Source organism: Arachis duranensis, chromosome 10, assembly GCF_000817695.3.
Source record: "Arachis duranensis cultivar V14167 chromosome 10, aradu.V14167.gnm2.J7QH, whole genome shotgun sequence".
Lineage (NCBI taxonomy): Eukaryota > Viridiplantae > Streptophyta > Magnoliopsida > Fabales > Fabaceae > Arachis > Arachis duranensis.
The window spans coordinates 105,823,888-105,846,879 of record NC_029781.3 but is presented as its reverse complement, the minus strand read 5'-3'; the positions used below and the strand labels follow the sequence as shown (position 1 = coordinate 105,846,879).

Sequence of the window (22,992 nt, the reverse complement as noted above, 5' to 3'; positions counted from 1 at the left end):
CATACACACACTATCGATCTTTGGTTGTCCAATCCTAGAGTGCAAATACGACCCTGATAGTGGAGAAGATCGGGCCAAGATAGCTCACATCCCAAAGATATACATACACTGTGTTTGATCCCCTCAAAAGGTAATAACATTGTTTGCTTTTTTCCATTTTCATTACAAATGCAATATATCTGAAACCCACATTAAATTTCTAATTTTATTTGATGCAGGGGATTCTTGCAAATCATTTTCATCTTGGCATACTTTCAAATTTCAATAGGCCCATGTCTGCTGCTTCAATGGGAAGATACAAATATTTGGTCTCATCATTCCATTTTGCAAAATGTTGAATCTTCAAGATGGTCAAATTCTGACCCAGTTCCTCCTTTGGGTGCAACAGAGATTAAAGTATTGTTCATTTCATTTTTTCAATTAATGCGTCTTTTTTTTATTCTTCCTTTTTAACTTGATGTGAAATCACTATTTAAATGCAGTTTATTTTCTTGGTTAGGTAGCATGCAAAGGAAGTTACATTCAGCTACAAGCCAATTACCACTAGCTTCAAACTTAGTTAGGTAAGAACCATTTATGTGATTCGAACTATTTAGAGTTGATTATCGCACATTTCCATTTCTGAACGTAAGTGATGTATACAGCAGTATCTCTGACTTACTGGAACTTGATATAAATAAATTCTCTTTGTGAACATACTAGCACGTACTAGCAAACTTGTCTTAGAAATAAGTGGAGAAAACAGAAAATACAGAAGAAGAATAATGAGTTATGAACTCAATTTAGCAATAAAGCAACAATCTAATTGTTTGATAAGAAATTCAATTTGCTTGTTCTGTTGCTTAGTTTGAAACAGTCGCTTAAATTCCCCCTTTATTTTTTATTTTTTATACTCTTATCCACAGTTTGTGGAATAACCCGGTTAGCACATGAGATGGAGTGTTTTGTTTACAACAAATCGTGTATGTAAATGCATAGGCATGGCTTATCCTTCGGATTTCAGTTGTGGCATCTAAAAGTAGCTATGTAAAAAGAAGAGGATTCCAACTTAGAAAAAAGGAAGCTGTTCTTATGATGAATATTTACATCAAGGGAACACCACATATTTAGTTTGCACAATGCATAAAGCAAGACAATTAACATTGAATTTTTTTTCCTAACATTTTAGTGGCATGTAAATTTAAATTTATTTGTGGATTCTTACGAATAGTTGTCCTACTTCTTGATTATCGGTTTTTATTCTGGTTTGCATTGTAGATTATTTCATGAAGAAGTATCAGAGATGGATTAAGAGAAATGTTGCAGGTATTGAACTACTTGATCTGCTTCTTCTGGTGTGGAAAACCTCTTATGTCATCACCTCTCTTAATTTAGTTGGAGCTCCCTTCCAGTCTGTGCAATATTTGCCGAGAAAGAAAAAGGTCAATTTCTTTTGCTATCAGAAACCTATCAACTGTTATATTTTAAATTTTGTTTCATAGTTGAGATTTGAGAATGTTTCGATTATTGCTTGCAGTTCTTGGGCAATGACATATAACTCACTATCCAATAGAGCGCCAGTTCTTAGAAGATTATTGGGTTTGGATTCTCATATTGCCTCTTCATTTTCCTTGTTTATAATTGTATGTGCTTTCCCATTTTTTGGTTTATATCCATCATTTAGCTGGATGTATCAATTTGGTATAATTTACATTTTCCATATGTTTTCCCCAGAAATTTGCCGTTCAAGCAAGAGCATTATCTGGCTTCATGTGATAACGATTACATTACTAGTTGGATCCATATATGGTTTTGTGGCATCTCCCCCTCCTGATGGCCATGCCGAAGGGAGCGGGTAGAGTTGCTGGGTAGGTTATTTCAAGGCACAGTGGAGATTGCTTTATTTCTTGCTTCATGTGAAAGATTTTCCTACATTTGATTTCAGGTTGGTGATTATGTAATATGGTTGTGGCTATTGGAGACGCAACATGGTAATAAGAGGTTGGGTATGAATTGGCATGTGTGTTCATTGAGATAGGCTTATTGTACGGGAATTTATTGTTCAAACTTCCCATTTTTGTGTATGTTGTTCTATGATCTGTGATGTGATATCATAAACTTTGATGTATCACCTACTGCGTTTCTCTTTTGTTTTGGAAGCACACTTTATCTATCTAAAACGAGGATTATCACAATTCAAAGCTCTATTAGTACTGCTCTTATTGTAACATACACTCATTTTCATTGAATTAATTTAAGAGTTCCTGCGAAAACAGGGAAGGAACCCTATAAATCTGTTTTTGAATTTTACGATTTTACGAAGGGGTCGAATTTGATTCGGGCAAATACCAATAGTAATTTCTAAGATTCCGATTTAACCCTAAATCCCCAAATTCTCAGACACTTCATTTCTTCTTCTTGTTCATCTCTTTTTCTTCTTTCAAGCATGTCACGTGAAACATAAATTGTCTGGCTTGTATATACCATCAAGCATCAAGGAGCCGACGGCGTGATCCTCCTGTGCCTTCTTCCCACGTTTTGGTTGGTTCCAGTGGTCGATACTGTTTTCGGCTGCGCGCTTTGACCCTGATTTAGTTTGACTGACAGAAGCCGAAGGTTGAGGCTTCAACTTTGGAGAGGGTTTAGAAGAAGATAACGAGGGTTTGGAAACCTTTTGCGGTTGAGGCTTCCTGGGAACTAGCATGTGTTTTCTTCCTCGCTGCTATCTTCTTGTTCGGGCTGAGGCCTGGGAACCTGCGATTCGTCGTCAGAGTCTTCAGGAGCGACTTGCTTCTGCTTCGCCATGGAAACTCCGAAATTCAGGAGGGAAAAAGTGAATTTAGGATTAGGGTTTGTCTTAGTTCACTCTCTGGACAGTGAGAGAGGATCCGCAGAAATCACGTGACGAGTTCAAATCCAGATAAATATTTAGTACATCTGAATATTTAGTACATCTTTATCAAAGACTTGCGCCGCAAAAGAATGAGTCAGGTTTGTAGCTTCTTTTCCAAATCTGTGAATCCAATTCTTTTCCGTGCTAAGTTAGCTCGTAAGATTGAGAATATTCAAAAGGAGTTTAATAATGTCGCTGAAGAGATGTCTAAGTTGAACCTGAATCGGAGTTCGGTAATTCTTAAGCAAGATGAGTGTGGCTGGAGGGAAACAAGTTCGTCCGTTTTGCAATCAGAGATAATTGGAAGGGAAGAGAATAAAAGTGACATTGTTAAGTTGCTGAAGCAAACCCATCCGAACCAAAATGTTTCTTTAATTGTTGTTGTTGTTGGTATGGGGGGTTTAGGCAAGACAGCCCTTGCTCAGCTCGTGTACAATGCTGCTAAAGACCAGAACCTCTTTCAGAAATATATATGGGTGTGCGTTTCAGAAAATTTCGAGGTGAAAACTGTTTTGAAGAAGATCCTGGAGTCTTTGAAGAAGGATGCTGGTGGTGACTCATTAGAGGCCCTACAACAGAAGTTGCGAGAAGCATTGAATGGGCAAAATTATATGCTTGTGCTCGATGACGTGTGGAATGAAGATCATTTAAAGTGGAGTGATTTAAGATCGAGTTGAGTTGTATTGCTCTTGAATTACTTGGATATGTATTGCTCTTGAATTATTTGTGGATTCTTACTAACAGTTGTCCTACTTTTTGATTATCGGTTTTTATTCTGATTTGCATTGTAGATTATTTTCAGAAGAAGTATCAGAGATGCATTAAGAGAAATGTTGTTGGTATTGAACTACTTGATCTGCTTTTGGTGTGGAACACCTCTGATGTCATCACCTCTCTTAATTTAGTTGGAGCTCCCTTCCAGTCTTTGCAATATTTGCCGAGACAGAAAAGGTCAATTTCTTTTGCTATCAGAAACCTATCAACTGTTATATTTTAAATTGTTTCATAGTTGAGAATGTTTCGATAATTGCTTGCAGTTCTTGGGCAATGACATATAACTCACTATCCAATAGAGCGCCAGTTCTTAGAAGATTATTGGGTTTGGATTCTGTTACATACCCTGAGAAAAATGCTGACTCAGCAGTGCAGGCAGCTAAAAAAGGGAAGATAATGATCCCTTTACCTTATCATTATTCTAGACGAAATAATAAAGGAAAGGGAGGAATAACTGATTTAAATAATTGATTTATTTTAGGAAGTAATAACTGATTGAATCAGTTAGAGGAGAATCAGGGACTGCATGATTTTAGGAGGCAATAACTGATTGAATCAATCAGAGGAGAATCAGGAAAATTGCATGATTATGAAGATTTCGATTAGAGAGAGGGTGAGGCAATAAAAGGAGGAACCGAATAGGTATTGAGGCAGGAAAAGACTTGGAAAGGCCTAGGCTAGGAGAGAAGAGGACTCTCGAAATTCCTCTATTATCATTTACTGTTCTATTGTATTTCTGTATTTCCATTAAAATAACTACCAGTGTAACAACTGGTATCAGAGCACCGGTTCTGGGTGTTCTGTGCATGGTGTCCACGCGAGCTGCCATGGAGTCAAGGTTGGAGGCGGTGGAGAAACGAATTGAGGAGTTACAGGAAGCTCAACAACGATCCTTGGAGGCATTCTCAGCAAATATGTTGAGACAAATAAGGGAGTTGCTACCTCAACAGCACCAAGGTGGAGGTGCTGATGCTAACGACACCGGAGGAGGAAATGACGGTGGAAGGGACGAGCAAGATGACGAGAGGGTAGAAGGGAACGGTGTAGGAGACGAAGGGCAGAGGCGATTCGAACCAATTCGAAAGCTTGACTTACCGGTATTCTCGGGGGAGGATCCGAATGGCTGGTTAGTGAGAATGGAACGCTACTTCAGGGTAATCGGAGTAGTTACGGCGCAGAGGCTGGATTTTGCAACACTGGCTTTGGAAGGGGAGGCCCTCACCTGGTTCGAATGGTGGGAAGAGCACACTCCTTTTCATACCTGGATGAGGTTCAAGCAAGACCTCCTAAAGAGGTTCCAACCCGAAGCAGCTCTTAACCCAATGGCTCCACTGTTACAGGTGCGCCAAGTCGGAGACGTCGCACAGTACCGAAGAGATTTTGAAGCAGCGGCCAGGACACAACGAAGCCTCGGGGCGGAGACTCTCATGTGTATTTTTGTGAACGGCCTTAGAAGGGAGATTCAGGCAGAATTGGATGTGGCAAGCTTTGATAATCTGCCGGCGTTGATGGATAGAGCCATGGCAATTGAGTGGAGAAACCGTGCCTGGCAGGATTCAGGAGTGAACCCGACGGGCAGAAAAGGAGAAGGAGGATCCAAAGGAGGCGGGTCGGGAGGACCTGGATCTATCAGCATGGGATTTCAAAAAAATCCTAACTGGACTCAACCCAACTTACATGAATCCAGAAGCGGAGTGAGAGTGGAATCGGGACCCAACACCAACCGAGCCCCTTCGATCACACGCGCTAGCACTAACTCGAGCTCGGTTGGGGGAGGCGGCGCGGCGTCATCCTCTGGGACCAGAGGCAGTGGAACGCGGAGACTCTCCGATGAGGAGTGGGCAGAGCGACAGCGGAAAGGCTTATGTTTCCGTTGTGGAGAGAAGTGGGGACCGACCCATGTCTGTCCTATGAAACACTACAAGATTTTGTTGATTGAAGAAGAAGAAAACCACGAAGCCGAGCTGGAGGATGAGAGGTCAGAATTGCCAGTGGAGGAACCCAAAGGAGTTGAACTGCAGTTGTCTTCCTACAGTTTTTGGGGATTGACAACACACAAAACCTTCAAGGTGAAAGGGGCGATTTTGGGCCAAGAAGTGATGGTGCTCATAGACCCTGGAGCGTCGGCAAACTTCATAGCCACCGAGGTGGTTAGGCGGCTGTCCCTGCCAGTGAAAAGAGTACGGGAATTTCGAGTAGAGGTAGGGAATGGTGCCATAGAAAGGGGACATGAGGGCTGTGAGAAACTGCAAGTGACTATTCAAGGAATTCCAATTATTCAGAGTTTTTTTGTTATGAAACTGGGCTGTTCAGAGGTCGTTCTTGGAGCAGGATGGCTGGCCAGCTTGGGAAAATTTGTGGGAGATTATAGTGAATTAACTTTGAGCTGGAAGCAAGGAGATAAGGAATTCCATTTGCAGGGAGATCCTTCACTAAGCAGAAGTAAGGCCTCTTGGAAGACCACCTTGCAAGCGCTAAAATTCACTAAGCAGAAGTAAGGCCTCTTGGAAGACTACCTTGCAAGCGCTAAAGAATCAAGAAGAAGGTTTTGTCATCACCCTTGTCCTGGCAGCCACTGAAACCCAACCTGCAGAACCCTTTTCTGGAGACGTTGAGCAATTTCTGCAATCTTTTGGGGACTTATTTAGCACACCGGAGGGACTACCTCCCAAGAGAGAACAAGATCATGCCATAATCTTGAAGGAGGGATCAGCAATTCCTCGCATTAGGCCATACCGTTATCCCCATTACCAGAAGACAGAGATTGAGAAAATAGTAGAAGAGATGTTGAGCTCGGGAATAATTAGGCCCAGCACCAGCCCGTTCTCCAGTCCAGTCATTTTAGTCAAAAAGAAGGATGGTGGTTGGCGGTTTTGCGTAGACTACAGGGCCTTGAACCGGATCACGGTGGCTGACAAGTTTCCCATTCCGATCATAGAAGAGCTGTTGGATGAGGTGGGAGAAGCAAGGGTGTTTTCGAAGCTCGACCTTAAATCGGGATACCACCAGATTCGCATGCGGGAAGAGGACATTCCCAAGACAGCATTCCGAACTCATGAGGGCCATTATGAGTTCATGGTGATGCCCTTTGGGCGTACCAACGGCCCTTCCACTTTTCAGGCACTCATGAACCAGGTATTGAGGCCTTTCTTGAGGAAATTTATTCTGGTGTTTTTTGACGATATTCTTGTTTATAGTGGCAGTTTAGAGGATCATTGGGATCACTTGCGACAAATATTCACGGTCCTCCGGAGCCATAAACTCTTCCTAAAAAAAAAAGAAGTGCAAATTCGCCCAAGAGAAGATTGATTACTTGGGGCATGTGATTTCCAATGAAGGGGTGGCTGCAGACCCTCAGAAAATACAAGACATGGTAGATTGGCCCATTCCGAAAGATTTAAAAGGGTTGCGGGGTTTTTTGGGGCTGACCGGATACTACCGCCGGTTTGTGAAGAACTATGGGGCCATCGCCTGGCCTCTCACGCAACTGTTGAAGAAAGACTGTTTCCAATGGGGAAGTGACGCGCAGGCAGCCTTCGAACAATTGAAGAAGGCCATGGTGACCGTGCCGGTATTAGCCATTCCATCTTTTTCCAAGCCATTTGCTTTAGAGACCGATGCTTCTGGAAAAGGAATTGGGGCGGTGCTGTTACAAGAGGGCAGACCCATAGCATTTATGAGCCAGAAACTCTCAGAGAGGGCCCAAGCCAAATCCGTTTATGAGAGGGAGTTGATGGCCATCGTGCTGGCCATCCAAAGGTGGAGACATTACCTCCTAGGACGGCGATTCACGGTTTACACGGATCAAAAAAGCCTTAAATTTTTGCTTGATCAGAGAATTGGTGGAGAAGAACAGCAAAAATGGATAACTAAACTGCTCGGGTACGACTTTGAGATCAAATACAAGGCGGGAAGTGATAACCGAGTTGCTGATGCACTCTCCAGGAAATTTCAGTTTGCAGCAGTTTCAGTAGTGTCCACTGCAGATTGGGAAGGCATAGAGGAAGAAGTCCAGCAAGATCCCAAGCTACAAGGGATTATCCAAGACTTGATTCAGGGGAGAGAAACAGCAGCTGGGTATGAATGGCGCAATGGGAGGCTGCTGTACCATGGCCGGTTAGTCATTTCGAAGCATTCCAAGTGGATTCCTAAATTCCTCCGAGAATTCCATGATTCGAAGATAGGAGGGCATTCCGGGTTCTTTAGAACCTACAAGAGGATATCAGGAGTTTTGTTTTGGGAAGGAATGAAGGGAACTATAATGGAATATGTGAAGCAATGTGAGGTGTGCCAGAGGAACAAACACTCCACCTTATCACCGGCCGGCCTGCTGCAACCACTTCCAATTCCGACCAACGTCTGGTCGGATATTTCCATGGATTTCATTGGGGGGCTTCCGAAAGCTGCCGGGAAAGACACCATCTTTGTGGTGGTGGATAGATTGACCAAATATGCACATTTTTCCCCCTTTCTCACCCATACACAGCCAAAGAAGTGGCTGAGCTGTTCGTGAAGGAGGTTGTGAGGCTTCATGGTTTTCCAAGTTCCATTGTTTCCGACCGAGATAGACTCTTCATGAGTGCTTTCTGGTCTGAAATTTTTAAGGCAGCAGGCACAGCGCTAAAAATGAGTTCGGCCCATCACCCGCAAACTGATGGTCAAAGTGAAGCGGTGAACAAGTGCGTGGAGACCTATCTTCGATGCTTCACAGGTTCCAAACCAACGCAGTGGCCTCGCTGGTTGAGTTGGGCTGAATATTGGTATAATACCAATTATCATGGCTCCATCAAAATGACTCCATTTAAGGCACTCTACGGGAGAGAACCTCCCGTGTTGTTGAGAGGAGGGGAAGAGGCTGCGGTTGAGGAAGTTAGAGTTCTAATGGGGGAACGCAATTAGATACTGGACGAGCTGCGGTTCCAACTAGAAAGGGCGCAGAACCGGATGAAAACATATGCAGATCGTAAGAGGCGAGAAGTGGTTTTTGAACCCGGGGAACATGTATATCTCAAGCTGCAACCCTACCGGATGAAGACACTGGCCCGGAGAGTAAACCAAAAGCTGAGTGCTAGATTCTATGGTCCCTATGAAATTCTAGAGAAAATTGGACAAGTTGCTTATAAGCTGAAGCTTCCTCCTAATGCAAGAGTGCATCCAGTTTTTCATGTCTCCTTGTTGAAGAAATGTGTAAACCCCAGCACTCAGGTTCAGCCCCTACCAGCAGCCTTGACTGAGGAGTATGTTCTGCAAGCTGAACCTGAAGATGTACTGGCTGTTAGAAAGAAGGCTGATGGGAACCTGGAGGTTTTGATCAAGTGGAAGGACCTTCCTGAATTTGAAAATTCTTGGGAGGCAGCAAGAGAGATCCAGGCTAGTTTTCCCTCCTTTCACCTTGAGGACAAGGTGATACTTCAAGGGGAGGGTATTGTTACATACCCTGAGAAAAATGCTGACTCAGCAGTGCAGGCAGCTAAAAAAGGGAAGATAATGATCCCTTTACCTTATCATTATTCTAGACGAAATAATAAAGGAAAGGGAGGAATAACTGATTTAAATAATTGATTTATTTTAGGAAGTAATAACTGATTGAATCAGTTAGAGGAGAATCAGGGACTGCATGATTTTAGGAGGCAATAACTGATTGAATCAATCAGAGGAGAATCAGGAAAATTGCATGATTATGAAGATTTCGATTAGAGAGAGGGTGAGGCAATAAAAGGAGGAACCGAATAGGTATTGAGGCAGGAAAAGACTTGGAAAGGCCTAGGCTAGGAGAGAAGAGGACTCTCGAAATTCCTCTATTATCATTTACTGTTCTATTGTATTTCTGTATTTCCATTAAAATAACTACCAGTGTAACAGATTCTCATATTGCCTCTTCATTTTCCTTGTTTATAATTGTATGTGCTTTCCCATTTTTTGGTTTATATCCATCATTTAGCTGGATGTGTCAATTTGGTATAATTTACATTTTCTATATGTTTTCCTCAGAAATTTGCCGTTCAAGCACGAGCTTTATCTGGCTTCATGCGATAACGATTACGTGACTTGTTGGATCCATATATGGTTTTGTGGCATCTCCCCCTCGTGATGGCCATGCCGAAGGGAGCGGGTAGAGTTGCTGGGTAGGTTATTTCAAGGCACAGTGGAGATTGCTTTATTTCTTACTTCTTGTGGAAGATTTTCCGACATTTGATTTTGGTGATTAAGTAATATGGGTTGTGGCTATTAGAGACGCAACATGGTAATAGGAGGTGGCATGTATGTTCATTGAGATAGGCTTATTGTACGGGAATTTATTGTTCAAATAAACTTCCCATGTTTGTGTATGTTGTTCTATGATCTGTGATGTGATATCATAAACTTTGATGTATCACCTACTGTGTTTCCCTCTTGTTTTGGAATCACACTTTATCTATATCTAAAACGAGGATTATCACAATTCAGAGCTCTATTAGTACTGCTCTTATTGTAACATACACTCATTTTCATTGAATGAATTTAATAGTTCCTGATATCTATTTGTACTCAGACAATTAATTGTGCCTTGTGTTAAACGCAGATGCTGTTTATTAACAAACATGGTTTGAAAGCCTGTTACTACTGCTTGCATTGTGAACATTATAAAATTAAAGCCGTGTCATTTTATTTCCTTGAAATAAGTATTGTACTTGCCATGAGATTCAAACTAATGCGTAAACAAAGCAATGCTGTGGTTATCAAATTTGTTGATTTACTTTCAAAAGTTCCTCATTTTATAGTTGTTATTTAATCTAAAAACAATTTAATGTAAATAATGAAAATAAAAATGATTTCCATAATTAATTTAATGAAAATATTCATGACCATCTTGAGTATGGTTGGCATATCATCTAATGAACCAACTTTGGTTGGTAGAGGGTCAGCTCACTCGTCTGCTTAAACAAGTGTTAGGGATTTGAATTCCGCTTTATGCATGCAGCAACCCATTGGCTAGTGACAAACCCTTAAATAGAGTTTCGATCTACGACGGATCAGTCCTTGATTTGTCAGGCTGGAGGATACCATGGACAAAAAAAAAAAAGCATATCAGCTACTGAAAAGTGAAAACCAATAGTAATATTGCTTCATATAATAATGCAAATTGTGTATTAAAAGTCTAAAACTATAACAATGGACAAAGGCATGGGAATCCTTTTATGACCTCATCATTTTTTCTTTTTGTTCCTAGTTAAGGTTTGAAAACCGTATAATTATTAAAAGAAATATAATACATTATACTAACTAGTAAATATGCGTAACGCTTTTATAAGAAAGGTTAAGTTGTTTAGACTCTATACTTAAAGAAAGATCAAATAGCACAAAGATTTCATATTAGAATGTGAAAATATATTGTTAAGCATGTTTATGAGTAGTTTGATCCATTTTTCTTTTAGCAAAAGCATTTAAATAATAGTTTTCTTAAAATTTTATTTTGTTATAAACTATTATCTCGTGAATTATAACGCAACTGTTTTGAAAATAAATTCAATTGCTTATGTTAATAATTATACCCTCTATTGTAAGCTAATTATGCTTTGAAGAGGACAAAGAATTTGTGAATGAAAAATAATTTGTGATCATTGGCTCTAAAATAAGGAGTGAAGTTGTTTATGTTACAGCTGCTACTTTTATTCAAGACAAGTAATAAATTTACATTAGCGTTGCTTATTTCTAAGTAAATGAAGCATAACATGATTTCCATAATCCCTCACTTCATCTAAACCTTGAAATTATAAATTTGAATATTTTCAACATCAAGCTTCATGAAATTGCTGAGCTTTCTAGTGACAAAAAACTTGCCCCAATTGTAAGGCTTGTATTTGGCAGGGTTGTCTTCATTTACCAGCTCTTCTAATGGTTCCACCATGGTGTGGTGTGAAGGATTCAAAAAGAATGGAATTGAAAACCTTTCTTTCTCAGCGTTCTCCATAACTCTATGCTCAACACTTTCATAAACTGCAAAAACAAATCATTCCTAAACGGAGTGTAAATTTTGTCAAAGATTAATAAAAATAATAACTAGCACTTTTCAGATTTGATTAATTCCGTTAATACACAATCACAAACAAACAATTAATATATGTAAATAATTATTTACACTTATCATTTGATTACTATAAACTGTTTTAACAGAATGACCGAATTCAAGAGTGTAAAAATTAAGCCTTTTTTTTTTTTCAAATATGCATATGAAATACCTTTCATTCAGATTACAAGATAATATGAACACTATAGTAAGAAAAGAAGCTCTACCCGCAACTGAAACGATGGGTTTTGTACTTTAATTTAATAATATAAATAATAACCGAATAGGAACTTAAAGCATAGAGAGAAATGCAAAAGGGTGAAGAAAGGCGCACCTTGAATCCCAGGAAACGAGAGGAAGAGTTAGGAGACACAAGGTGAGAGGAAGAGGGAAGAAGAGCAGCCATGTTCGTGTGAATTCCAAAGATGAAAACTTGAAAACTGAATCAATTCAATTCTACTTCTTGGGCTGAACACTACACACTCACACTTAAACAAAATGAGGTGCTTTTCTTACACGTTTTTGCAGATAGTCCATAGGTAGCACCTGTATACAGGGTATTTTATTTAAATAGATATGAAAAAAAAAATTTAATTCCTAAAATGCAAAAAAAAAAAATTCTCAAAATACATATGAATTTGCTTTTTTACAAGTGATAATTATTAATGTATTCATATTTAGTTATTTACTATTGTTGGTTGAAGTGATATTAGATGTTAGATTTGATTGTCTTTAATTTTATGAGTTATATATAAAAACCTGTTCTAAATATTTAATATTCAACTATTTTAAAATTAAATGTGTTAAACTATTATCATAATTATGACATGATGTAATCTTAATAGAAAAAATATATATTAACACAATTATAAGTAACTTAACTACTAAGATAAATTTTATATTAGAGTAAAGTATCATTTTTCTCCCAAATATTTGGGGTAAATTCTATTCGTATTCCTAACATTTAAATCGTTTTATTTGTATCCCTAACGTTTATAAGCGTGATTCAATGTTATCCTGACGTTAATTGTACTAACAAATTAGATTGTATTTTTTAATTATTCTCATTTGGATGTATTCATTCTCAATTAGGTTTCACTCGGATATGTTAGATTGTACCAGTATTTGTGTTCAGGTTTTATGCTCCTAAAAAAAGTGAATTATATAAATATTGTGGAATTAATTTCAACTTTTGATGAGCCATTATTTGGAGTAGATCACTTGTTCTGTCTCAAACGTTTGTATTCTAACTAAAGCTCATTATGTGTAATTCATGGCAGGATAATATTGTATCACTTTTACAAATATTAAGAATATAAATAGAACAATTTAAACGTTAAGTATATAAACAGGATTTATCCCAAATATTTAGGGACAAAAATGATGCTCTTTTATATTAATTACAAAATTATCACTTGCTAAATTATTTCCTATGAAATGTTCATAGTCATTTTCGCCATATGCTTTATATGCGGATATACCTTCAGGTGTAAGTTTATCAATGGCGGGTGTACATGAAGCGTAAGTTTATAAATGGATTCTTATATAATAGTTGACCCATTTGTTTGTTATTGGTAGTCTTGCAATTCGTTATTAGAAATTCTTATACCTACATATTCTCATTTAATATTGATTATTGTAGGCTTATTTATTTAGGTAATAAAATATCAGCTAATGCAATTAATTTTTTTTAAAGTAAAATGATAAACTAAAAACTTAATCACACTTAAATTAAAATAACAAAACACATATTTCACAAAAATTAAAAATTAATAAATATCCTTCAGGTTACTACCTTATTAACTGGTTGACTTTAAAGGATTTAAATCATAATCTTGTTAGATTTGCCGTCCAATTAATCCAAACCGTTTGTTTTCTTATGATGGAGACAATAATTCTAAAGTAATCCCAGTGAAAATTGGCAAGCATTTGCGTGTACTCTTTCACTTATATTTTATAAACACCGCGAACTCTGACTCTCCCAAAGTCCCACTCTGCTTGCAACCACTTCCTTCAAACACTGCATTTTGCTTTCATCTTTTACCTTCGGCACCTGAGAATGACGGGTGAACAAATCCCCTTTGGTGTTGTTACTAACATCATCAACCTGATTCTTTCAGCTGCCTATGCTGAATTCTGGAGGATCTATGGAGTCATGGATGACTTGGAGAAGCTGAAGGACACTTTGGAATCCATCAGACTCGTGCTTTCCGATGCTGAAATCAAACAAGGCCAGGATGCTACTGTTGCTCACTGGCTCAAAAGGTTCAAAAAAGTGCTCTATGATGCTGATGACTTGCTTGATGATGTCTTCATCAAAGACTTGCACCGCAAAAGAATGAGTCAGGTTTGTAGCTTCTTTTCCAAATCTGTGAATCCAATTCTTTTCCGTGCTAAGTTAGCTCGTAAGATCGAGAATATTCGAAAGGAGTTTAATAATGTTGCTGAAGAGATGTCTAAGTTGAACCTGAATCGGAGTTCGGTCATTCTTAAACAAGATGAGTGTGCGTGGAGGGAAACAAGTTCTTCCGTTTTGCAATCAGAGATAATTGGAAGGGAAGAGAATAAGAATGAGATTGTTAACCTGCTGAAGCAAACTCATCCGAACCAAAATGTTTCTTTAATTGTTGTTGTTGGTATGGGGGGTTTAGGCAAGACAGCCCTTGCTCAGCTCGTGTACAATGCTGCTAAAGACCAGAACCTCTTTCAGAAATACATGTGGGTGTGTGTTTCAGAAGATTTCACTGTGAGAACTGTTTTGAAGAAGATGCTGGAGTCCTTGGAGAAGGATGCTGGTGGAGACTCAGTAGAGGTCCTACAACAGAAGTTGCGAAAAGAATTGAATGGGCAAAATTATATGCTTGTGCTTGATGACGTGTGGAATGAAGATCATTCAAAATGGAGTGATTTAAGAACTCATTTGATGTGCGGAGGTCAAGGCAGTAAGCTATTAGTAACGACTCGTAGTACATTGGTTTCTCAAGCAATGGGTATTGACGAGCCGTATGTTTTGAGAGGATTGACAGATGAGCAATCATGGACATTGCTAAAGAACCTGACATTTGGTGAAGATAGCAGCAGAATGAGCTCTGAATTGCAAACAATCGGAGAGGAAATCGCAAAGAAGTGTAGAGGAGTGCCATTGGCCATCAAAACAGTAGGAGGCTTCCTACGGATAAGGGTTGAAGAAGTTGATGAATGGTCAAGTCTTTTGCACGGTGATATTTGGAGGTTATGTGAAGAAGAGAACAGTATCATGCCGGTGCTAAATTTGAGTTACCGAAACTTGCTTCCTGAACTAAGACAATGTTTTGCTTTTTGTTGTCTATATCCAAAGGATTCGGTAATAAAAAAGGATGAATTGATTGAATTGTGGATGGCTCAAGGTTATCTTGCAAGTCCAATTGAAACGCAATCTACGAAAGATGTAGGTAATCAATATGTCAAGATTTTGTTAATGAGATCCTTTTTTCAGGATGCATCAATGGATGAAAATGGTCATATCAGGTCGTTCAAAATGCATGATTTGATGCATGATCTTGCAACGTTGGTAGCTGGAAATGATTGTTACTTACATATGGAGGGAAAAAGAATTGTTGGAAGACCCATGCACGTGGCATTTGTAACTAGCACAGATTGTTCATTGGATGTGTTTGATGTTAGCAAATTACGGACAATCATCCATTGCGTGTTTGCTACCAATTTAGTAGCCAAACTGTCTTTTATGGGAAAACTGAAGTGCCTCCGTGCTTTGAATTTGTCATTTTATTTTATCACTCAGCTGCCAAAGTCTATTGATAAAGTCAAACATTTAAGATATCTTGATCTTTCATACTCTCGAAATCTAAGAAGTTTGCCTGAATCGATTGGCAATCTTGTTTGTTTGCAAACATTAAAACTAAAAGATTGTGAATCTTTACTTAGTTTACCTGAATCGATTGGCAATCTTGTTTGTTTGCAAACATTAGAAGTAAAAGGTTGTAGATCTTTACTTAGTTTTCCTGAATCCATTGGCAATCTTGTTTGTTTGCAAACATTAAAAGTAAATGGTTGTGGATCTTTAGTTAGTTTGCCAGAGTCAGTTGGCAATCTTATTTGTTTACAGTCATTGATATTAAATGATTGTTGGAGTCTTGTTTTTCCAACAAAAATGATTACAAAATTGATCAATTTGAAGAAGCTCCACATTGAACGTTGTAAAGCCTTTGAAGACAGCATGCCAGTAGGATTGGGGAAATTGATTTCATTGCAATCCTTACCAAGATTTGTAGTAGGGAATAACAAAGAAGATACAAGTGGCAAATTGAATGAACTGAAAGAGCTTGTTGACCTCAGAGGCAAATTGACCATTGGTAATTTGGATTTGGTAAAGGATGCGGCATCCGAATCTCAAGAGACAAATATGAGATCAAAGAAACACATCCAAGACCTTTCTCTGTTATGGGGACCAACGTCTCCTGACTTTTGGGGGCTAATGTCTTCTATGTTATGGGGGCGAAGATCTGATTCTAGTGAATATGAAATAAGAAAGAGTGAGAGCTTGGTGTTATTGGATAATCTTTGTCCCCATCAGAATCTGAGATCATTAGATGTGAATGGCTTTCCAGGAGTGAGGTTTTCAGATTGGCTTATCTCGCTAATTCATGTTGTTCGCATATCTCTCAGCTATCTTCCCAATTGCAAACATCTCCCACCTTTGGAGAGACTGCCTTGTCTTCGTGAGCTCGAGCTTAATTATATGGAATCGCTGGAGTGGATGGATTGTTATGAGAATATTGGTGATGTGTTCTTCCCATCTTTGGAGAAACTCGTAATCCATGGCTGTGAGAACCTGAGGGGATGGGAGAAGAATGCAAATGAGACTCAAAACCATCTTTCTCTACCTCCTTTTCCCCGTCTCTTATATCTCCAAATTGATTGTCCAAAGTTGACCTGCATGCCTCCTTTCCCACACCTCGTTGAGTTGGAGTTAGGATGGGGTAGTAGCGTGAAGCCGATGTTGGAAAGATGTATGGTTAAGCATGACTCTTCATCCATCTCTCCTCTCTCTCATCTCAAGCGCTTGCGGCTTTCGAGAGTTACAGATATAGAAGCAATGGCAGAGGACTGGATGAAAAACCTCACATCGCTCCAGAGTCTCGAACTTAATGGATCGTCAGCCATTCAGATTCTGTCACGATACTTGCAATATCTTCCTTCTCAACTTGAAAACTTGGAGATAAGTTTCGATGACGAGAAGCTTGACCTCTGGAAACACACACAAGGTCGTGATCCTCCTCATGCGCTCTCTTCTCTGCAGACAATCTGCTTCTCCGATTGTGAGAACATGAAGGCTATACCAGAGCAGATTGGCAACCTTCAATCACTAAGGCTTTTGAAGATTGCGAATTGCCCTAAATTAGAGTCATTGGATGAAGCTGACCGTTGCCTTCCCAACATACACACACTACAGATCTATGGTTGTCCAATCCTAAAGCGCAAATACGACCCTGAATGTGGAGAAGATCGGGCCAAGATAGCTCACATCCCAGTCATATCCATAAGCTGGTATTGATCCCCTGAAAAGGTAATAACATTGTTTGCTTTTTTCCATCTTAACTTTATGAAATCAATACTTAAATGCAGTTTATTTTCTTGGTTAGGTGGCATGCAAAGGAAGTTACATTCAGCTACAAGCCAATTACCACTAGCTTCAAACTTATTTAGGTAAGAACCATTTATGTAATTCGAACTATTTAGAGTTTATTATCCCACATTTCCATTTCTGAACGTAATCTGACTTCCTGGAACTTGATATAAGTAAATTCTTTGTGAACGTACTAGTAAACTTGTCTTAGAAATAAGTGGAGAAAACAGAAAATACAGAAGAAGAATAATGAGTTATGAACTCAATTTAGCAATATTGCAAGGTTGAGTACTCGAAAGCAACAATATATTTGTTTGATAAGAAATTCAATTTGCTTGTTTTGTTGCTTAGTTTGAAACAATCGCTTAAATTCCCCTTTTATTTTTTATTTTTTGGTTACTGCATACTCTTATCCACAGTTTGTGGAATAACCCGGTCAGCACATGAGATGGAGTGTTTTGTTTACAACAGATCGTGTCTGTAAATGCATAGGCATGGCTTAATCCTTCACATTTCAGTTGTGGCATCTTAAAGTAGCTATGGAAAAAGAAGAGGATTCCAACTTAGAAAATAGAAAGATGTTCTTATGATGAATATTTACATCAAGGTAACACCACATATTTAGTTTGCACAATGCATAAAGCAAGACAATTAACATTGAATTTTTTTTTCCTAACATTTTAGTGGCATGTAAATTTAAATTTATTTGTGGATTCTTATGAATAGTTGTCCTACTTCTTGATTATCTGTTTTTATTCTGGTTTGGATTGTAGATTATTTCCAGAAGAAGCATCAGAGATGGATTAAGAGAAATGTTACTGGTATTGAACTACTTGATCTGCTTCAGGCGTGGAACACCTCTGATGTCATCACCTCTCTTAATTTAGTTGGAGCTCCTTCCAGTCTTTGCAATATTTGCGGAGAAAGAAAAGGTCAATTTCTTTTGCTATCAGAAACCTATCAATTGTTATATTTTAAATTTTGTTTCATAGTTGAAAATGTTTCGATTATTGCTTGCAGTTCTTGGGCAATGATATATAACTCACTATCCAACAGAGCGCCCGTCCTTAGAAGATTACTGGGTTTGGATTCTCATATTGCCTCTTCATTTTCCTTGTTTATAATTGTATGGGCTTTCCCATTTTTTGGTTTATATCCATCATTTAGCTGGATTTATCAATTTGGTATAATTTACATTTTCTATATGTTTTCCCCAGAAATTTTCCATTCAAGCAAGAGCATTATCTGGCTTCATGTGATAACGATTAAATGACTAGTTGGATCCATATATGGTTTTGTGGCATCTCCTCCTCCTGATGGCCATGCCGAAGGGAGCGGGTAGAGTTTCTCAGCAGGTCATTTCAAGGCACAGTGGAGATTGTTTTATTTCTTGCTTCATGTGAAAGATTTTTCTACATTTGATTTTAGGTTGGTGATTATGTAATATGGGATGTTGCTGTTAGAGACGCAACATGGTAACAGGAGGTTGGGTATGAATTGGCATGAGTGTTTATTGGGATAGGCTTATTGTACGAAAATTTATTGTTCAAACTTCCCATTTTTATGTATGTTGTTCTATGATCTGTGATGTGATATCTTAAACTTTGATGTATCACTTACTGTGTTTTCCTCTTGTTTTGGAAGCACACTTTATTTGAGGAGTGTTACGGGGTGATGGTTTCAGTGGCTAAGAGAAGGGGGGTTGAATCTTAGCCCCTTTTTCGCTTACTAACACTTGCTGGACTTTGAAGAAACTTTTTTGTTTTTAGCTCCTCCCTAGCCACGAGACATTTTCATTTTGTCTCGTCACTTGACACGAGACAATTTTTATTTTTCATCTGAACAGTAAAAACAGAATTGAAGTAGGAAGAGAGAGAGAAGATTATACCCAGATATATCCTGGTTCAGCTGCTAAGTGCAATGCAGCCTACATCCAGTCTCCATCACAACAATGATGGAATTTCACTATAATCATCCAGATTACAAATTGTAAAGTGCTAACCAAACTTACAAGGGGATTCCCACAGAATCATGAAACACAACACAGATGTACAAAGGAACTCTAAGACATCTATGGCTTTTTCTTTTAATTTTGCACTCTCTGCCTTTTTCCGCTCTATGGCTTTTTCATACAAACCTCACTTGTTTGCCTTTTTCTATGAGACTCAAGATATGACAAAATTAAACAAAAAAATACAAAACAGAAAACATTGAAGGAGAAGAAGAACTGCTAGCTTAGGTAGCTCTGAGAACTCTGTGCCTTGCACTCTCAAATCTTACTCCTTAAATCAAACCATGACTGTTCACCCCTTTTATAGAGAAGTGAAGCCTTCACGGTTGAAACACAAACCCGAGCTCAGCTTCTTTTCCTTCACAACAAAACCGGTTCGGCCACAAAGAGAGAAGAGATAACTCATGCAAAAACCAACATGCAAATACTTCTAGTCCTTCCTTGGTCATCACTCTTCATCAATCCGAGCACTCCATCCTTGGTTTCCTCTCCAAGATGGATTTCTGGCCCTTAATGCTTCATGATGATGATGACTTCATCTGCTTCAATCTCTGCCTTCAACCATCACTTCGCCACTCTAGCTACTCCCTGTGGTGGTTGAGCATAATCAAAGACAAGCCATGCCTCCAAGATCTTCCTTGCTGGCCGAATCTTCATCCTTCTTTTTGAGTAAGAAGGATCCGAGATTACCTTACCAAATCTTACCAGATTAGGTGATAATCTCATCCACAGCTCATTTTTATTTTAGTATGTTTTCTTGCCATCATTAGCTTGATGGTCTTGATGCATGCTTTCCTTTCCTTTCGGTAGCTCCAAGTAGCTTCCATGGATTCCTGTGTAATAACCGAAGAAAGAAGAAGAAAGAGATGAGAGAGAAGAGAGAAAATATTCAATGGATTTGAACAATAATCAATGAACAAAGAGAGAGAATAAAAGTGAATTAAAGTTTCCCACTTCCCTTTGTTGAGTAGCGTGAAGTGTCATAATAGCCATCAAATCAATCTACTCTCTCTTTCTTATGTTTCCAATGCATTAATTAAATTTGAATTTCATTCCAAGAAAAGAGATGGGATCCGTTGAGAAGCATGAAAGCACTCATTTGCTTCATGGATTCGAATAAGGCATGGAAACATTTATCAACATTGGGCTTGGTAGCAATACATTTCATTTTTGGCCCAATATGATTTTCTTTTCAGACCATAGCATGCCTTAAAACACATTAGGCTTATTGAATTTTAGCCCACTAAAAGCATTTGTTTTCCTGGTAAGTTTGGTTTCGGATCAAACACAGGAAGCTTTCATCAAAAATAAATATGGGTTCAATTGTGATAACATTTTGTTTTTCCGGCCCAATTAAAAAACTGCATCATAAAATTATCAATTAGTATATGATTAATGAAGATTGAACTAATAATTTTGTAATTAAATATTTTAATATTGTTTGTTCATCATCCAAATTAAATTAGAATTTTTTAAACTCATCACGGGATTATTAAATTTTATGATTTGCAACCATTAATTAATTATTATTGATATTTTTAATAGTGTAAGATTATATAAAATTATTCATTTTTATTTGCTAGTTAAATCCTAAACTTTTTCCACTTTATCTATCTAAAACTAGGATTATCACAATTCAATTCTACTCTTTGGGCTGAATACTACACACTCACAGTTCAACAAAATGAGGTGCTTTTCTCACACGTTTTTGCACATAGTCGATAGGTAGCACATGTATACATGATATTTTATTTAAATAGATATGGAAAAAAAATTAATTCCTAAATTGCAAAATTTTTTTTCTCAAGATACATATGAATTTGCTTTTTTATTAAAAAAAAAACCTATAAAATATTGTTAGTATCTATTAAAATATAATTAAGATCAATTAGTATTATTTAATATATCTGAATATTTATTATGGAAGATTAGGTGTATTTGTTTTCACAGTTTTGTTGCTCACTGCGTCACCGCCACGGCCATCGTGGCCCCAAACATTCTTTCCCAACTGAAGTGCTTCCAACTTGTGCGGCTTAAGGTTGTCCCCTTGCCGTTCTTCTCTTTTTTTAGGATGTTCTCAAACTTCTTCAGCCGGCGGATCTTATCATTCAATTGCATGCATGATACATTTGCCCGAATCAAATTTGACCCCTTCATAAAATCGTAAAATTCATCAACGCATTTATAGGGTTCCTTCCTGTTTTCGCGATGAACTCAAACAGGCCTTTCAAGATACCTATCTCATCTTCCTCGCTGAAAACCCTCTGAAAGACGGATTTGAACTCCTCACGTGATTTCTGCGGATCCTATATCATGCATGCAATTGAAGGATAAGCGGCTGAAGAAGAAGTTTGAGAACAACCTAGAAAAAAGAGAAAAACGGCAAGGGTTGAGACTTCAACTTTGGAGAGGGTTTAGAAGAAGATGACGAGGGTTTGGAAACCTTTTGCGGTTGAGGCTTCCTGGGAACCAGCACGTGTTTCTCACGTTCATCTTCGCCTTCGTCTGTGTCTTCGTCCTCATCAGATGAAGTTGCTGCTTCTTCTTCCTCGCTGCTATCTTCTTGTTCGGGCTGAGGCCTGGGAACCTGCGATTCGTCGTCAGAGTCTTCAGGAGCGACTTGCTTCTGCTTCGCCATGGAAACTCCGAAATTCAGGAGGGAAAAAGTGAATTTAGGATTAGGGTTTGTCTTAGTTCACTCTCTGGACAGTGAAAGAGGATCCGCAGAAATCAAGTTCAAATCCTAATTGATCCTATGGATTCTTATGAATATCTGTCTTACTTCTTCATTATCTGTTTTTATTCTGGTTTGCATTGTAGATTATTTCTAGAAGAAGTATCAGAGATGGATTAAGAGAAAGAAAAAGGTCAATTTCTTTTGCTATCAGAAACCTATCAACTGTTATATTTTAAATTTTGTTTTATAGTTGAGAATGTTTCGATTATTGCTTGCAGTTCTTGGAAAATGGCATATAACACACTATCCTATAGAGCACCAATTCTTTAGAAGATTATTGGGTTTGGATTCTCATATTGCCTCTTCATTTTCCTTGTTTATAATTGTATGTGCTTTCCCATTTTTTGGTTTATATCCATCATTTAGCTGGATGTGTCAATTTGGTATAATTTACATTTTCTATATGTTTTCCCCAGAAATTTGCCGTTCAAGCAAGAGCATTATCTGGCTTCATGTGATAACGATTACATGACTAGTTGGATCCATATATGGTTTTGGGGCATCTCCCCCTCCTGATGGCCATGCCGAAGGGAGCGGGTAGAGTTGCTGGGTAGGTTATTTCAAGGCACAGTAGAGATTGCTTTATTTCTTGCTTCATGTGAAAGATTTTCCTACATTTGATTTCAGGTTGGTGATTATGTAATATGGGTTGTGGCTATTAGAGACGCAACATGGTAATAGGAGGTTTGGTATGAACTGGCATGTATGTTCATTGAGATAGGCTTATTGTACGGGAATTTATTGTTCAAATAAACTTCCCATGTTTGTGTATGTTGTTCTATGATCTGTGATGTGATATCATAAACTTTGATGTATCACCTACTGTGTTTCCCTCTTGTTTTGAAAGCACACTTTATCTATATCTAAAACGAGGATTATCACAATTCGAAGCTCTATTAGTACTACTCTTATTGTAACATACACT

The 22,992-nt window shown here is 38.3% G+C and overlaps 3 protein-coding genes across 12 annotated transcripts in view; 2 read left to right on the top strand and 1 right to left on the bottom strand.

Moving 5' to 3' along the window:
- LOC110272418 (putative disease resistance protein RGA1) overlaps positions 1–22,992 on the top strand; it is a 38,916-nt gene that overhangs the window by 3,336 nt on the left and 12,588 nt on the right. The window contains exons 2-8 of one of the 9 annotated variants that reach the window (XM_052255361.1): positions 14,627–17,259; positions 17,336–17,399; positions 17,791–17,926; positions 18,093–18,251; positions 18,340–18,445; positions 22,484–22,617; positions 22,695–22,751. In XM_052255361.1, the coding sequence (XP_052111321.1) occupies positions 14,627–17,247 (2,621 nt within the window). In that variant the 3' untranslated portion in view covers positions 17,248–17,259; positions 17,336–17,399; positions 17,791–17,926; ... (2 more) ...; positions 22,484–22,617; positions 22,695–22,751. Of the gene's footprint in view, positions 1–14,626; positions 17,260–17,335; positions 17,400–17,738; positions 17,756–17,790; positions 17,927–18,092; positions 18,252–18,339; positions 18,446–18,536; positions 18,799–22,483; positions 22,752–22,992 lie in introns of those variants that run through there. The other 8 variants (XM_052255355.1, XM_052255356.1, XM_052255362.1 and 5 more) reach the window with 8 other exon arrangements.
- Positions 2,374–22,029, bottom strand: LOC127742681 (uncharacterized). The gene is made up of 2 exons (XM_052255376.1): positions 21,774–22,029; positions 2,374–2,650 (listed from the first exon to the last, which is right to left on the bottom strand). The coding sequence occupies exons 1-2, from the start codon at positions 21,966–21,968 to the stop codon at positions 2,429–2,431; spliced, it is 417 nt and encodes a 138-aa protein (XP_052111336.1). The 5' UTR covers positions 21,969–22,029; the 3' UTR covers positions 2,374–2,428.
- On the top strand, positions 2,710–9,708 carry LOC127739672 (putative disease resistance protein RGA1). 2 transcript variants are annotated; one of them, XM_052255369.1, is made up of 5 exons: positions 2,710–3,544; positions 3,664–3,823; positions 3,910–3,982; positions 9,514–9,546; positions 9,638–9,697. In XM_052255369.1, the coding sequence occupies exons 1-5, from the start codon at positions 2,962–2,964 to the stop codon at positions 9,680–9,682; spliced, it is 894 nt and encodes a 297-aa protein (XP_052111329.1). In that variant the 5' UTR covers positions 2,710–2,961; the 3' UTR covers positions 9,683–9,697. The 2 variants fall into 2 exon arrangements, with proteins under 2 accessions (XP_052111329.1, XP_052111330.1); XM_052255370.1 differs by lacking the exon at positions 9,514–9,546 and having other exon boundaries at positions 2,711–3,544; positions 3,910–3,971; positions 9,638–9,708.

Excerpts from the sequence above, each read along its gene's own strand:
- LOC127739672 (XM_052255369.1), top strand. The coding sequence starts at position 2,962 with ATGAGTCAGGTTTGTAGCTTCTTTTCCAAATCTGTGAATCCAATTCTT. Across the intron at positions 3,824-3,909 it reads TATTTGCCGAGACAGAAAAG|TTCTTGGGCAATGACATATA; the intron begins GTCAATTTCTTT and ends AATTGCTTGCAG. Across the intron at positions 3,983-9,513 it reads GATTATTGGGTTTGGATTCT|CATATTGCCTCTTCATTTTC; the intron begins GTTACATACCCT and ends GTAACAGATTCT.
- LOC127742681 (XM_052255376.1), bottom strand. The coding sequence starts at position 21,968 with ATGGCGAAGCAGAAGCAAGTCGCTCCTGAAGACTCTGACGACGAATCG. Across the intron at positions 2,651-21,773 it reads GGAAGCCTCAACCGCAAAAG|GTTTCCAAACCCTCGTTATC; the intron begins GTTTCCAAACCC and ends CAACCGCAAAAG.